This window comes from Hippocampus bargibanti, linkage group LG19 (genome assembly GCF_051943395.1).
Source record: "Hippocampus bargibanti isolate YZ-2025 linkage group LG19, ASM5194339v1, whole genome shotgun sequence".
Classification (NCBI taxonomy): Eukaryota; Metazoa; Chordata; class Actinopteri; order Syngnathiformes; family Syngnathidae; genus Hippocampus; species Hippocampus bargibanti.
In genome coordinates this window covers 13,013,622-13,030,864 of record NC_142752.1, presented here as the reverse complement: position 1 = coordinate 13,030,864, position 17,243 = coordinate 13,013,622, and the positions used below count along the sequence as shown (strand labels likewise).

The 17,243-nt window shown below is 46.4% G+C and overlaps 1 protein-coding gene across 1 annotated transcript; it reads left to right on the top strand.

The window, feature by feature from the left end:
- The first annotated feature begins 4,050 nt into the window (after positions 1–4,050).
- Positions 4,051–7,687, top strand: ndufaf4 (NADH:ubiquinone oxidoreductase complex assembly factor 4). The gene is made up of 3 exons (XM_089021684.1): positions 4,051–4,228; positions 4,333–4,448; positions 6,782–7,687. The coding sequence occupies exons 1-3, from the start codon at positions 4,093–4,095 to the stop codon at positions 7,085–7,087; spliced, it is 558 nt and encodes a 185-aa protein (XP_088877810.1). The 5' UTR covers positions 4,051–4,092; the 3' UTR covers positions 7,088–7,687.
- The last annotated feature ends 9,556 nt before the right edge of the window (positions 7,688–17,243 follow it).

Below are 17,243 nucleotides of genomic sequence, written 5' to 3'. Positions count from 1 at the left end.
AGCCAATATTGCACAACACACATAATAACTACATATACATAACATAATAAATAACTATTGCCATTTTTTTTGAATTACCTGAGTTTACTTTGATGACTTGCACTGAATTGAATTAGCCGGGGGTGCATAGTCCGTACAGTAGCTGCTGACAGCCAGCCTCAAGCACATTTCCAAATGTTCATCATTCATGGTGGAACGGTATTTGGACGTAATGATCTTCATGTAGGAAAAAGCTGACTCACATAAATCAGTGGAGCCGAATAATGCAGTCAAGGAGGTAGCACATTTCCTCATGTTGGGGTACTTTTCCTGTGTAAGTTACAGAACTGCCCATGAGCCCTGGACTTCAGCAGTGAGAACACTCACAATCTCCGATGTCTTTCCACATTTGCTGGGTTAAATCCTCAGCCATGGCTTCACAGCGCAGACAGCTGCAGAGCTTTGATTGAAGATAATATATCTGCCTTATTTTTAAAGTCTCTGAACAAGGAGTCTAACGATGGCGTGACTCACCCAGAACAATGCTTCGGTTGCCGGCTTTCGCTTTTGAAGTATGTTGAGTGAAAAATGACTGCTTTCCGGACAACTGGGATTTTAGTTCGTCCACCGTTCTCTTTCTCAGCTGGCTTTTCGGCGGGAAGTCAATGTCATATTTTCCATGAACAGTCCGAAAATGCTGCTCCACATTTTCCCATTCCGTATGAAAGTTATATGTTTTACCCCCTTACTTTATCCAGGTTTCTCACTCATTTTGATCACCAGATGTTTTAGCAAGGGCTTAAAATCTGAGGTAATTTGCTGACTAGCTTGTAAATTTTTTTAGCGCCGTTGTTTACGCATGCACGGCGACCTAAAGGTAAAAATTCAGTTGTCATCTTAATGGTTGCCCTGTTTGTCAATCAAGTGACGGGACGTTTGATAGGCTGACAAATGTTTTTTTTTACTGTCACGCTTCGATCGACCAGTACTACCTCCGCGATCGACCGGTAGATCGCGATCAACGTAATGAGCACCCCTGCTTTACAGTCACAGACAAGCATAGGTACTATAATAAATAAAATACAATCACAAATTGAATAAATTAAATAAGATACAATTATGAATAGAAACAAGAGATAGAGCTCCACAGAAAATACAATTTTAAATAGGTAGGTTTTGAGATGGGATTTGAAGGTGGGAAGAGAATCGATGTTACGAATGTTGGAAGGAAGTGAGTTCCAAAGTTTGGGGGCAGAGCAGCTGAAGTCTCTGTCACCCATCGTGCTGAGATGGGCAGTGGGGCGGCACACAGAGGTGAAGGGAGGAAGATGATCTAAGGCAGTGTTTTTCAACCAGTGTGCCGCGAGATATTGTCAGGATCCGATTTGTGTGCCTGTGCAGTCTCGCGCCTGGCAGAGTAATCATGTAGTACTCTTCCATACCAGCAGGTGGCAACAGCGGTTAGTTGTGCGTCACTGATTTTCTTTGAGACAAGCGAATTAGTGACGCATGAATAGCGCGGCAAGTGCAGATTGTGGCTAGCGGGACGACGGTGAAAGTGATGGAGAGGTTTTTGAAGAGGAAAAATGCTGACTCAGAAGTGGACCCTGGACAAAACCCGGACCCAAATGAAGGCCTTAGTATGGATGGAGGTCAAAAAAAGCAAAGACAGTGACGTCGAGCAAAGTTTCTGACGTGAGGCAATACATCGAAAGCTATGTTTCATTTGGATTTACTTTTACCGGAGATGCAGTGGCAGCGACTCCATTGTGCTTGGTCTGTGGTGAAAAGTTCTCCAACAGCGCTATGGTCCCAAGTAAGCTTAAACGCCATCTCCAAACGAAACACCCCTCAGTCCAAAATAAAAATGTGGAATGCTTTGTTCGCCTGCGTGAACAAACGGGGAAACAGGCAATTTTCCTGGCAGATATTTTTCATCATCTCAATGAACTGAACACACAAATGCAAGGTCAAATGAAAATCTGCTTACAAGTTCAGATAAAATAAATTGTTTTCGTTCAAAGGTGCACCTCTGGCAGCAACATGTGGAATGGGGCAATCTCGAAAAGTTCCCACTCACCAATAAATGGCAAGATGTCAATACTACTGCACTGTGTAAGTTAATAGTGAAACATCTGAAAACTCTTGAGGAGAAGATGACATTTTATTTCTCTTCAGCCTCCACGGAGCACCTTGGCTGGGTTAGGGACCCATTCAGCTCAGCATCAGCTGTTGGAATAAACATGTCTTTACAGGAGCAGGAGGAACTAACTGAACTGAGACAATATCGTGGCCTCAAGCTAACCTTTGCTGATCTACCTTTGGACAGTTTTTGGTTGGCAACTGCCAAGGAGTTCTCCATGCTAGCTAACAAAACTATTTTGACATTGCTCCCATTTTCCACAACATATCTATGTGAGGTGAGCTTTTCAAGCCTCACTGCAGTAAAAACAAAAGACAGAGAAAGACTGAGAGCTGTGGAGGAAGAGCTTCGTGTGTGTCTTTCATCCATCCCGGCCAGGATATCAGCTCTCTGTTCGTCCAAACAGGCCCAGGTTTCACACTGAGTAAATATAAATATGAAAGATTATAAAATACTTTTTTCTTTGTGTTTACCGTATTTTCACGACCATAAGGCGCATATAAACGTCTCAGATTTTTTTGAAAATGTGTGGTGCGCCCTGTAGTGCGGACGTATTAGAGGCCACCATGAGGCGGATGTGGAAGAGAGCATGAGGGGGGATGTGTGGGCGTGGTTTGTGTATACAAGAACAGGTATGTGCTTTATGCAGAACATTGCTGTTTTAACAACTCAGAAAATGGCAGAGACATGGTTATGAAGCTCAGTTTAAACTGAAGGCTTTCCAAGGAGGTCCGTCTTGGTGCTGGCATTTTATGAAACTGTGATGTTTTATGAAACACTTTTCCATCCGGGCCAGGACTACGGCAGCGCAGCAACATCCGGCGAGTTATTCTGAAAAGCTAGTGAAAAGGCTTCGTTTCCTGTTGTGCTTGGCAGCCATGCTAACGGAGAGAAACTCCCGCCGATGGTAATTTTTAAAAGAAAGACTTTGCCTAAAGAGACATTTCCAGCAGGTGTCATTATTAAGGCAAACGAAAAGGGCTGGATGTTACGCCACAGTTTGCCAATGGATTGTGGATGCTTGGGCTACCGTGTCTGATGGTACGGTGGTTCGAGCTTTCGGAAAAGCCGGCTGAGACAGTCTGTTCGAGTCTGAGACAGAGGATGAGGACTTTGATGGGTTTGATTACTGACTGTTACCGGTCATGTGCTTGTTTTTACAATGCCGACGCCTATTGAGTGGTGATTACAAAATGTTATTACTTTGTAATTAATAAATAAAGCACTACCAAACTCAGTTTTGCTCCCGATCTGTTTTTATAAATAAGCACACTTGTATGCCTGTGTGTTGTTATGAGGCGGACGTACGTATGGCAGTCGGGGATATGTACTGGTATATAAAACTTGCGCCCTTTCATCCGGTGCGCCCAATGTGTATGTTAAATACAGAAATGGCACACATAAATGAGACTGCGCCTTTTCACACGGTGCGCCCTTTGGTCGTGAAAATACGGTAGTTAAATCTTATGTTATAATATAACATCATTCTTCAACGTTTAAAAAAAGCTTATACGTATTACCAATATAACATATTGTTATATATAGTTTTTTATTTAATTATTATTAACAATATGTTATGACCTGTCATATTGTGTTTCACATTATGTGTTTTGTGTATGCTGTGGCTGGTATAGTGTTAAATATTAATAATATAATAAAAAAATGTGAAAAAAATCATACATTAACAGTTAATACTTTTTTTCCCCACATTGTCAGTTGGGGGTGTGCCCCGAGATAATTTCAACGGAAGAAATGTGCCTTGGCTTGAAAAAAGTAGATAGATAGCATCCGGTTTTTTGTCACGATTGGTCATCCTTTCAAACGTGAAAAGTGAAAACAGATCGTGAGAAAGCATGCCACGAGACATCAGTATTCCAAACACTTGACTCCAATCCACTAGATGGCGTTAATAAACTTTTCACCGTTGTTTAGTCTCCCACGAATCGAGACGAAGAACCGCGTTGGGTAACATGGGTGCTCGGGTCGTTCGAATGTTTAGAAATTTTAATCTAGAAAGCAGGGTTGAGCGTGAAATTTCCAAAGAAAAGCCCTTGTCTGCGCCGAGGCACAAGCTCAACCAACCGACCTCCACTGGTCAAAATGACGGTAAAGCGTATAGAGTTGTCTCATTTGGGGTCGTAAGAAGACAAATTTGGGGTCATGCTTTTACTCATTCCCAAATTAAGAGTGTATCCTTTTGCCCAACACAGCAAATACGCTTTTGGGAGATGTTTCGGCCGCTGTCAACCAGAAGAACGATCCTCTCTTGTTAAATTTGAAGTCCGTGTACGTGGAGTCGAAAGATAAAGCAGCCGACCCGGTTAAGGTCAGTACTCCTGCAAGCTAACTTCTTGCAAAAGTTCATTTACAGATTGTATACATACGTGTTTATCGCTGAAAGACAATGTCATGAAAAAGTATTGAACACCACGTTTAGTGATCGTTAAAAGCTCAACCGTCTATTTTTTTGAGAATGTATGTGGCATGAAATTGTGAAAATGATAGAAAGCTTTCAGAATGCCAAGCGTATACAGTGATACCTCGGTAAACGAACTTAATTGGTTCCCAGACAGAGTGTGTAAGGCGAAAAGTGTGTATCCCCCAAAAATAATTTCCCATAGGAAACCATTAAAATGAGAATAATCCGTTCCCAGGTTCCCATAATTTTCTACTTTCTAATTTTCTAATTTTCGTCTAATATTTTTTTTTAAAATGATGAACAATATTGATATGTTTTCGCTTTTCAGAGGCCTTTTATTCCAAAATAAAACATCAGATCTTTATCAGAGTGGCCTGGTTGGATAACTTAGGTGCTCTAGTTTTTCCCAGTGTTGATTTGGTCCAGAGATATCGAATATTTTCCAATTTAGAAGTTTTTAAAAATTGACGAACAATATCAATATGTTTTCACTTTACAAAGGTTTTTTTATTCCAAAATAAGATATCAGATATGTATCAGAGCGGCCTGGTTGGATAATTTAGGTACTGTAGGTTTCTCCAGCGTTGATTTGGTCCAGGGATATTGAATATTTTCCGATTAAGGACTTTTCAATAATTGACGAACAATATCAATATGTTTTCAAATTTCAGAGGCCCATTATTTAAAAAAAATCAGATATCTGTCAGAGTTGTCTGGTTGGATAGCTGGGGTGCTCTGTGTTCCCCCAGTATTGATTTGGTCCAGGGATATCAAATATTTCCCCATTTAGAAGTTTTTAAAAATTGAAGAACAATATCGATATGTTTTCACTTTTCAGAGGCCTTCTATTCTAAAAAAAAAAACAAAAAAAACATCAGATCTGTATCAGAGTGGTCTGGTTGGTTAGCTGGGGTGCTCCAGTTTTCCCCAGTCATGATTTGGTCCAGGAATATCAAAGATTTTCCCCTTTAGAAGTTTTTAAAAATTGATTAAAAATCACGTCACGTGACCCTTGTGAGGATAAAGTGGATCAGAAGATTGGTTGGGTGGGTGTTATTTTAAGCATTAATTATAATTAAAAAAATCAATCAGCTGATAATTTTTATTCCCCTGAAATCGGCATCCGTCAAAAACAGTCTGGCCATGGTCACACGATGTGTGCATTCTATGTACAGTGATACCTTGGCTTACGAACTTAATTGGTGCCCAGGCAGAGTGTGTAAAGCGAAAAGTGTGTATCCCAAAAAATAATTTCCCATAGGAAATCATTAAAATGAGAATAATCCGTTCCTAGGTCCCCATAAAACATAATTTTCTACTTTCTAATTTTCTAAGCCTTAAAACTACATAAAATATACCTTATTTTATGTATAATAAATGTGCTATGATATTATAATTAAAGAAATAAACTGTACTATATAATAAAGTCGTTCTATTTACTTTTGTGATGGTCGTTGATGGCTTGGTAAAATGGAGTAGCCGGTTTCATCAGCATTAAACACTTAATGAGGAACGTAGCCTTCTTTCACCATCTTGAGGAATGATCCCTTGTAGGTGCTTTCTCTGTGATAATTTTATCTAGTTCCCCATCAATTGTGTTCTGTTTAGGTGAGTTGATAGCTTTTTGCATCAAGTGTACAGATGGCTTGTGCGGGTTATTTGTGGAGCCTGATTGATGGGATATTTTAACCTTGCAGTCTACACTCTACCTTTGAACTATCAAAGTTGAAACTCTCTCACTGTCGTATGCCTGTCTCTTTAATGTTTAACCCCCCCCCCCCCCACACACACACACTGCTGCGTTCTTGACCAGACTTTAACCAAAGACTGGGGGCGGAGAATAGAGGACAAAAACAGTCGGCTGCCATTTTGTTGTTGGAAGAACGGGCTCGTTCGCGAATGACACATCACTCATTGAGGCAGCTCCGTGTATGAAAAAAGTTTGTATTCCAAGGTAAAGTTCGTATGCCAAGGTAAAATTTTCATAAATGTAAACGTTCGTAATAAGCCGAAAAGTTCGTCAGCCAAGGGGTTTGTAAACAGAGGTATCACTGTACAATGTTCTTCAGGAGGAGTTTGGATGTTTTTGGCTTTTTTATGTTGCTGTTTTCTGTAAACAGCATACTGTGTCTATCGAGTTCTGTTGGTCAATGCATGCCTCATTTGCCTTAGGTCATAGGCATGTACTCATTCCTTTTCACCAGTGCTGATTTCTATTTTTCATCTCTCTGTCGATGCAGTCACGAAAGGGGATGTCTGCGGACATTGGAGCAAAGACGCGCCCGATGAAGTTCACTCTTCCCAACGACTCACATGGCCTTGCAAATATGAACAACATTCCTCACGGCAAACTGACCATTACGGAGGCTCTGAAGGCTCTTGGAAGCCACCAGAGTCAGCCTCAAACATGGACATCGCAGAAGATTTCAGAAGAATATTCTTTGAGTTTGAAAGAAACCAATTCCCTTCTTGAGTTTTTTGTCCCGTTTCAAATTCAGATTATCCCACCCCAGATTGCAAAATTTAAACAACTGAAGGGTTCGTAAAAGTAAATGCAAAATAAAATACATTCTGTATAGTATCTATTAAAGGACAACCAACACCATTATTTTGTTTCCTAACTGACATCAGAAAAAGGTTTTATAGCATCTAAAATACCCAAAACAAGCAGGCTGATATTTTTAGTCAAATGCAAAACACCAATAAAAATGACTTAACTCATTCCTCCCGGCAAACGACTACAGTCGATGTGTCTTTACTTCCGTGTATCCCGAGTCACGCCTCTGTCATGATCTGGTTGGCGACCAACGGGGGGGCGCGGTCGGCCCCGCCTACACCTGCACAGGTGCTGGTCGTCCCGATCAGATTGGCGACCAGCGGGTAGCTACGTCAGCCCTGCCTGCAGCCTCGCAGGTGCTGGTCGTTTAATCATTGACACTTAAAAGGACACCCGGCACGACCATCCGGTGCCGGTTCATTGTTTGTTTGCTGCTTGGTTGCTGCATGCATTGTGTATGTGTTTGTTTAACCTTGGCGGACTTTTACTTTTGGTCTTCTTTTGCTACTTTGTATTTTTCCCATTCAGAGGATTTTGATGTTTTACATTTTGTTCCTGCTGACTTTATTTTAATACAATTTGTCAAACAGCCTCCTGCTCCCTCCTGCCTGCTTTTTGGGATCCGAACCCGCTATCACCACCTCGCAAACCGTGACAGAATGAACCGGCCCACCATCGTATCCCGCAGGTACATCGGACCCGTCTCATTTCCACCCTGTGCCTGGCAATGCTACGTCCACGTTAGCGCAAGCCTCGTCGAGTTTGAATTGCGTCACTCGACGAGCCGTAACGTCCACGTAAACGGCCGGCCGAGACCTCCTTCCAGGTGGCCGTCCAGGGTGACACTGGGTGACTGGCATTGCACGCCCACGTCCAGCGACGCTGTCGTCGTGCATGACGAATTGAGTCTCATCCACGACGATCCGTGCAACATCCGCGTCAACGTCAGTCCGAGACCCCACTCACCGCTGGATCCCGGAGCGGCTCTGGACTGGTCTCGTTCCCCCAGAGCCGCGCAGTTCACTCCCACGTCGGCGTCCGGCCGAGACCTGGTCCCATACGGCCGTACGGGGTGCCATTCTGCGCCTGGCAGTTCGACGTCCACGCAGAGCCATGCGCCGTCGCGTGAACGTGCGAGAGGGATCGCACTCACGCCCACGACGATTCGTGCTGCGTCTTCGTCCACCCCAGGCCGAGTCCCGTTCCCATCAGGCCGCCGCCCGTCGTATGCTGGAGAGGCAGCGGTTGCCCTCTCCACCGACCGTTCCCTGGCGAGTGGACCCATGGGGGAGACTGTTGGGACTTCTGGAAGCAGCCCCTTGAAGGGGGGGTACTGTCATGATCTGGTTGGCGACCAACGGGGGGCGCTGTCGGCCCCGCCTACACCTGCACAGGTGCTGGTCATCCCGATCAGATTGGCGACCAGCGGGTAGCGACGTCAGCCCTGCCTGCAGCCTCGCAGGTGCTGGTCGTTTAATCATTGACACTTAAAAGGACACCCGGCACGACCATCCGGTGCCGGTTCATTGTTTGTTTGCTGCTTGGTTGCTGCATGCATTGTGTATGTGTTTGTTTAACCTTGGCGGACTTTTATTTTTGGTCTTCTTTTGCTACTTTGTATTTTTTCCATTCAGATGATTTTGATGTTTTACATTTTGTTCCTGCTGACTTTATTTTAATTCAATTTGTCTCCTGCCCTCTTTTTGGGATCCGAACCCGCCATCACCACCTCGCAAACCGTGACAGCCTCCAGTCGGGCTGAAGCGATAACAAATAATGCCGGACGCCGACTACAGGCAGGCCGTGAATAGATGTTAACCCTTTACTGATAATTGTGCTTCTAGATCGAGAAAATAAAATGTAGCAGTTCAAGTGCCGATTGAAACTGATGCGGCACAAGTTACATGTCCCTTTAAAACCACTTATATGCAGCTTTGCCTTTAAGACCGTCAGTGACATCATTTCCTTCATGCGCAACACAATGTGCTCTCCTCCATCTTCGAAGCGCCTTCTATTTTTCGGATTCATATTCATATTCACGAGGATATATATATATATATATATATATATATATATATATATATATATATATATATATATATATATATATATCCTTTTCCTTTCAGCTTTTCTCCTCAGGGGTCGCCACAGCGAATCAATGTCCTCCATCTATCCCGGTTTTGTGCATCCTCTTCTCTCACACCAGCTACATTCATGTCCTCTTTGACCACATCCATAAACCTCCTCTTCGGTCTTCCTCTCGGTCTCCTGCCTGGCAGTTCAAGACTCAGCATCCTTCTCCCGATATAGTCACTCTCTCTCCTCTGGACATGTCCAAACCATCTCAGTCTGGCCTCTCTGACTTTCTCTCCAAAGCCTCTAATACAAGTTGTCCCTCTAATGTACTCATTCCTGATCCTATCCAACCTGGTCCCTCCCAAAGAAAACCTCAACATCTTCAGCTCTGCTACCTCCAGCTCTGCTTCCTGTCTTTTCTTCAGTGGCACTGTCTCCAGTCCAAACATCATGGCTGGTCTCACCACGGTTTTATACACTTTTCCTTTCATCCTAGCTGAAACCCTTCTATCACACATCACACCTGACATTTTTCTCCAGCCGCTCCAGCCTGCCTGGACACGCTTCTTCACCTCTTTTCCACATTCTCCATTGCTCTGGACAGTTGACCCCAAATACTTAAAATCCTCCACCTTCTTTATCTCTTTTCCCTGTAGCATCACTCTTGCACTTGGATCCCTCTCATTCACACACATATATTCCGTCTTGCTGCGACTGATCTTCATTCCTCTCCTTTCTATCTCCACATCTCTAGTTTCTCCGTCACCTGTTCCCAGTTCTCGCTACAGATCACAATGTCATCTGCAAACATCATGGGCCAAGGAGATTCTTGTCTAATATCGTCTGTCAGCCTGTCCATCACCATAGCAAACAAGAAGGGGCTCAGAGCTGACCCCTGGTGGAGTCCCACCTCCATCTTGAATTCCTCAGTCATACCGACAGCACACCTCACAACTGTCTTACAGTCATGATACATGTCTTGCACCGCTCTGACATACTTTTCCGTCACTCCAGACTTCCTCATGCAATGCCACAGCTCTTCTCTGGGCACCCTGTCGTACGCTTTCTCCAGATCTACAAAGACACAATGCAATTCCTTCTGACCTTCTCTGTACTTCTCTATCAGCATTCTTAAAGCAAACACTGCATCTGTTGTGCTCTTTTTTTGGCATGAAGCTCACAAATGTTCACTTCTGCTCTTAGTCTAGCTTCAACTACTCTTTCCCAGAGTTTCATTGTATGGCTCATCAACTTTATTCCTCTGTAATTAGTACAACTCTGCACATCTCCTTTGTTCTTAAAAATGGGCACGAGTACACTTCGTCTCCATTCTTCAGGCATCTGTTCACCATCTAAGATCTTGTTGAATAACCCAGTCAAGAACACCACCGCCACCTCTCCAAGACACTTCCATACTTCGATTGGTAAATCATCAGGCCCAATTGCCATTCCCCCCTTCATCCTCTTTAGCGCCCTCCTCACTTCATCCTTGCTAATGCTTGCTACGTCTTGGTCCACAACAGTCACGTCTTCGACTCTTTGTTCCTTCTCATTTTCCTCATTCATCAATTCTTCAAAGTACTCCTTCCATCTTGCCATCACACTACTGGCACCTGTTAATACATTGCCATCTCTATCCTTAATTACCCGAACCTGCTGCAGGTCCTTACCATCTTTGTCTCTCTGTCTCGCCAGCCTGTAAAGATCAGTCTCACCTTCCTTGCTGTCCACCCGAGCATACAAGTCATCATAGGCCTCTTGTTTGGCCTTTGCCACCTTTACTTTAACCGTGCGCTGCATCTCCTTGTACTGCTGTCTACTCTCGTCCGTCCTCTCAGTGTCCCACTTCTTCTTTGCTAACCTCTTTCTCTGTATACACTCCTGCATCTCCCCATTTCACCACCAAGTCTCCTTATCTACCTTTCTTCCACTCGATACACCGAGTACTTTCCGACCTGTGTCTCTGATTATGTTCGCTGTAGTTTGCCAGTCGTCTGGAAGTCTCTTGCCCTCCCAGTGCTTGTCTTACCTCCTTCCTAAATGTCATGCAACACTCTTCCTTTTTCAACTTCCACCATTTTGTCCTCACTTCAGCCTTTGGTTTCTTTATCTTCCTCACTGCCAGCGTCATCTTACACACCACCAACCTATGCTGTCTGGCTACACTCTCACCAACCACTACTTTGCAGTCACTAATTTCCTTTAGATGGCGCCGTTGACACAAAATGTAGTCTACCTGTGTACTTCTGCCTCCACTCTTATAGGTCACCCGATGTTCCTGTCTCTTCTGAAAGAAAGTATTCACAATAGCCATTTGCATTCTCTGAGCAAAGTCAACCACCATCTGTCCTTCAGCGTTCCTCATCTGGAGTCCAAACCTGCCCATCACCTCCTCATCATCTTTGTTTCCTGCGCCAACATGTCCATTGAAGTCTCCACCAATTACAACCCTCTCACTTCTCGGGATGTTCTGTATGACTTCATCAAAGTCCAACCAAAATTCCTCCTTCTCTGCCAGCTCACATCCTACTGGTGGGGCATACCCACAAACAACATTGAACATCACGCCTTCAATTTCTAGCTTCAGACTCATCATTCTATCTGATACTCTTTTTACTTCTAAGACATTCCTAACAAACTCCTCTTTTAAGATGACCCCAACTCCATTTCTCTTTCTGTCTTCACCATGATAGAACAACTTAAACCCTGACCCTAAGCTTCTAGCCTTTCCACCTGGTCTCCTGGACACACAGTATATCTACCTTCCTTCTCTGCATCATGTCAACCAGCTCTCTACCTTTACCTGTCATTGTTCCTACATTCAAAGTTCCTACTCTTAGTCCGATACTCTTGGCGTTTCATCTCTCTCTTTTCCTCCGGGCACACCTCCCTCATCTCCTTCTTCGACCAACAGTAGTCCATTTTCCACTGGCACCCTGAAGGTCAACAGTACCAATGGCGGCCGTTGTTAACCCGGGCCTCGACCGATCCGGTATGGGATTCGTAGGTTTGATTCGCATATTTGTTTTGGCAAAAAAAAATTACGTCGGATGCCCTTCCTGACACAACCCTCTGTATTTATCCGAGCTTGGGACCGGCACAATAAGACACTGGCTTGTGCCCCCTTGTGGCTACATTATAATATATATATACAGTAAAGTCTCGTTATATCGATATTCAAGGGAGTCCGAAAAAATATCGATATAACCGGGACTATCGATATATCCGACCCTGTTTGCATGTAATTTTCTCAGTGCTGCATAGAAATAGTATCGATATAACCGGGACTATCGATATATCCGATATCGATATAACGAGACTTTACTGTATATATATATATATATATATAGTGATATCATGAGAGGCTAGCTCTCATCGGGACGGGACAAGAAGTGCAATGGACGACAGGTTTGGATAAAAACAAGGTTTTAATCAAGGGTTCCAGGGGGAATTCACAAGCAACAAAGGTAGCAATCAACTTCTCCACAGAGCACAGCAATCGAGCTTGTCTTTCCCCAAACTGCACACTCAGAGGCTCTCTGCCTTAAGAGCCCTGCTTTCCAATCAAGCCCTGATCAGCCGCAGGTGTGTGGTTTGAATTGCTGTCTTCCACCAGCTGGGGCCAAGACTCTCTCTGGGTGGAGCCATCTTGGGGATGTATTTCCCCTCCAGGACACCCCCCCTTGAGACCGACGTCCTCGGCGGGGTGAAGGATGCAAAACAGGCCAGGAAGGCCTCCCTTCGGGAGAGGGCATCCGCATTGCCTTGGCGCTTGCCAGCCCTGTGGACAACAGAGAAGTTAAAGGCTTGCAGACTTAAGAACCACCTGGTTACTCTGCTGTTGGTCTCCTTGTTCCTGGCCATCCATTGGAGAGGAACATGATCAGAGATCACTGTGAAACGTCTTCCCAGGAGATAGAAGCGTAATGGCGAGGCACTCCTTCTCCACTGTGGAATAGTTCTTTTCCCTGGGCAACAGCTTCCTGCTAAGGTACAGGATGGGATGTTCCTCTCCTCCATGTACTTGCGAGAGTACAGCCCCCAGACCAACTTCTGATGCATCAGCTTGGACAATGAAGTCCTTGCTGAAGTCTGGTGCCACCAGGATCGGGCTGGAACACAGCGCCTGTTTTAGATTGACGAAGGCCATTTCGGCCTCTGGGCTCCATTTCACCAATCGGGAGTGTTTTTTGGTCGTCATTTCTGTCATGGGGGCTGCTATAGTAGCAAAGTCAGCGATAAAGCGTCTATAGTAGCCAGCCATGCCTAAGAACGACCTCACCTGCTTCTTGGTAAGGGGTTGGGGCCAATCTTGTATAGCCCGGAGTTTTGCTTCTTGAGGCTTCACCAGCCCCCATCCTATAGTGTAGACCAGGTAGTTGGTCTCGCCAAATGCCAACCTGCACATTTTCGGGTTTGCTGTGAGACCTGCTTTTCTGAGGGAGTCAATCACAGCTTGCACTCGGGGTAAGTGACTCTCCCAGTCAGGACTCTGTATGACCACATCATCCAAATAGGCTGCCGCGTGCCTCTTGTGGGGGGTGAGAATCCGATCCATTAGGCGCTGAAACGTGGCGGGCGCTCCATGGAGACCAAACGGGAGCCTGGTGTACTGGTAGAGTCCCTCAGGTGTGGCGAAGGCTGTCTTCTCCTTTGATGCTGGGGTCAGGGGCACCTGCCAATAACCCTTTGTGAGGTCGAGAGTGGTGATGAAGCGTGCCTGTCCCAGGGAGTCAATAAGGTCATCAACACGAGGCATCGGGTACGCATCAAATTCAGACACCTCATTCAACTTCCGATAGTCATTGCAGAATCGTATTGACCCGTCTGGCTTGGGAACCAACACGATCGGGCTTGCCCAGGCACTTTGGGACTCCTCAATTACACCAAGTTCCAGCATCTTCCTTATCTCCTCCTGAATCGCGACCTTACGGGCCTCCGGCACACGGTAGGGACGCTGGTGTACTGTTTTTCCAGGTGTGGTGCGTATCTCATGTTGCACCACCTCTGTGTGCCCAGGTATGGAGGAGAAGACGTCCTGGTTACGCTCGACCAATTCGAGCGTGAGCTGGCGTTGGTGTGGGGACAAACTTGGACCCATCTGGACTTCTCCTCTTGCCGGTTCCTTCGCTTTGCTGGGGGGAAGACAGCTGAACAGCGCCTCTCTGGCATGCCATTTCTTTAGGAGGTTAACGTGGTAAATCTGCTCAGGTTTCCTCTTACCAGGTTACCTCACCTTGTAGTTTACCTCCCCCATGCGTTCGATGACCTCAAAGGGTCCCTGCCAGGATGCCAGGAATTTGCATTCCACCGTTGGCACCAAGACTACCACTCTGTTCCCTGGCTTGAACTCTCGAGGCTGGGCAGGTCTATTGTAAGAGGCTTGCTGCTGTCGCTGGGCCGCTTCCATGTGCTCTCGCACTATCGGATAAATGGCCTTCATCCTTGCCCTCATGTCCCCCACAAGCTCGATGAGGGTACGTTGTCGGCACGGCTGCACTTCCCACGCCTCTTTGGCGATATCCAGCAGTCCCCGGGGTCTATAAGAGTACAACAGCTCGAAGGGTGAAAAACCCGTAGAAGACTGTGGTACCTCCCTCACGGCAAACAGCAAATACGGCAGCAGTTGATCCCAGTTTCGGCCATCTTCTTTGATCACTTTCCTCATCATGGCCTTGAGTGTTTTGTTGAATCGCTCTACCAATGCATCTGTCTGTGGGTGGTAGATGGAGGTTCTCAGCTGCTTGACCTTGAGCAGGGCACACAGGTCCTTCATGACCTTGGACATAAAGGGGGTTCCCTGGTTGGTCAGTATTTCCTTTGGGATCCCTACCCGGCTGGCGAGAGCAAACAGTTCCTTTGCGATCTGCTTTGTGGTAGCATTTCTGAGGGGGACAGCTTCTGGGAACCGGGTGGCATAATCCATCATTACTAAAATATACTGGTGTCCCCTAGCACTTTTTGGTAGGGGTCCGACTATGTCCAGCCCAAGCCTCTGAAAAGCGGTCTCAATGATGGGTAAGGGAATTAGCGGGTTTCTGTATGTGGGCTTGGGCGCCACCTGTTGGCACTCGGGGCAAGAACGACAATAGTTCTCCACATCCTTGTGCACCCCTGGCCAGAAGAATCGTTGCAAGATTCTCTCTTTTGTCTTTTCCACCCCTAGGTGTCCCCCTAGCAGGTGTGTGTGTGCCAAGTCCAGGACTGTAGCTCGGTGTGGCTGTGGTACGAGAAGTTGTTACCGTACTTCCCCATTTTGCTTCGTTACCTGGTATATTAACCCACGGTCAACAGCAAAATGGGGGTATGTGGGACTCGTCCTCTCCCCCAGTACTACACCCTCTAAGACTTGCACATTTTTCATGGCGTTGACAAGGGTAGGATCCCGCAACTGGGCTGTACCATACCGGCCTGTTAGGGGAGGCAGCTTCTGGGTTCCTGGGTTCTCATCACCACTGGAAGCCGGGAGATTTTCTACGACTGGAGTCTCCTCGGCTGTCTCTGGGCTAGACTCCGTCTCCGGTGGTGCATTTGCTGTCCCTAGGAGAGCACAGGCTGGGGAGAGTGAATCAGGGGGGTAGGCTTGAGCATTCACGACACGCATCCTACCCCTCCCCTTCTGAGGTAGTCGGGCCAGTCTTTCCTGTGTTTCTCTCCACAGTGGGTGAAAGGCCGGGCAGTCGCGTCCAATCAGGAGGGGGACAGGGAGAGAGTCAACCACGCCAGCTACTGTGCGGATGATTCCCTTGGTTGTGGTCATGGTGAGTTCGGTGGTGTGGTACTCTGGTGTCTCCGTGGATGCAGGAGACTGGAAGGGTTTTCTCCGGAGATAACCTGGTTGGATCTACCAGCGTTTGGCGCACCAAGGTGACCAGGCTTCCGGAGTCCAGCAGGGCTTCAACATCCTGATGATTCACTGTCACTGAACAGGTGGGGGGTCTTGTTAGTGAGCTTTATTACCTCCCAGGAGGGAGGCATAGTGAGCAGGGTGGGCACTGGAAGAGTCAGCGGTCGGCATGGACTCTTCCGTTGGTTTTCCACACTGCCGTGAGATGTGTCCCGTCTCTCCGCATCTGTAGCATCGTCTGGGCCCAGTGCCCCCGGGTATTTGCCACTGCCTGGGTGGGCTTCTGGTGCCGCTTGGAGCTATCTTGGCTGGGTTGGGGAGCTTGGGCGCCTTTGTGCGGGTCATTCCAGTCCTGGGTGGGGATGTGTTGCCGGTTTCCTTCCTGGTTGTTCGCAGCATCTCTGCTGTGGCCTGGTACTGTTCCACTGCTGCCACTGTTTGACAGGCAGTAGTCAGCGACTGCTGGCTGATGATCTTTTTTGCCTCATCGGGCAGGGCTCGTAAGTAGCGATCCACGACAATGGCCTCTGCCACCTCAGCTGCCGTGCTCCTTTCCGGTTCCAGCCACTTCCGTGCGATGCGGGCCAATTCGTGCATCTGTGCCCATGGAGGTTGGCCTGGCTGGAAAGTCCAGGTGTGGAAGCGCTGTGCCATCCCGAACTTGGTGAGCCATGTCTGCTGAGAATTTCAGCTTTTAGATAATCATAGTCGTCTGCTCTGTCTGCGGTCAAGTCCAGGACAGCATTCAGTGATTCCCCTGTCAGGAAGGGTGCAAGCAATCCAATCACCCACTGCTGCTTGGGCCACTTTTCTCGAGTGGCTGTTGCTTCAAACGTATGCAGGTACGCCTCAATATCATCCGTCCCCCCCATCTTGGCTAAAAAATCACCCGCCTTCACCCGGGGAATATTCTTGCCGGCCATTTGTTTCTGCAAGAGCAATTCCTCCTCCTTCAGTTCATTTGCTCTCTTTTGCTCCTCCAGGAGAGCCAAATTGGCCCGATATTGGGCTTCCTGACTTGCAAGCAGGGTTTTCAAAATGTCTTCCATTTTTGTAATTGAGGATATTTTCAATTTAGAAAAAAAAACATAACACAAACCATCAATGTCCATGCACTTACTAACGCTTGTCCAGTGCCCGCATTCTCCACCATATGTGATATTATGAGAGGCTAGCTCTCAGCGGCACGGGACAAGAAGTGCAATGGACGACAGGTTTGGAT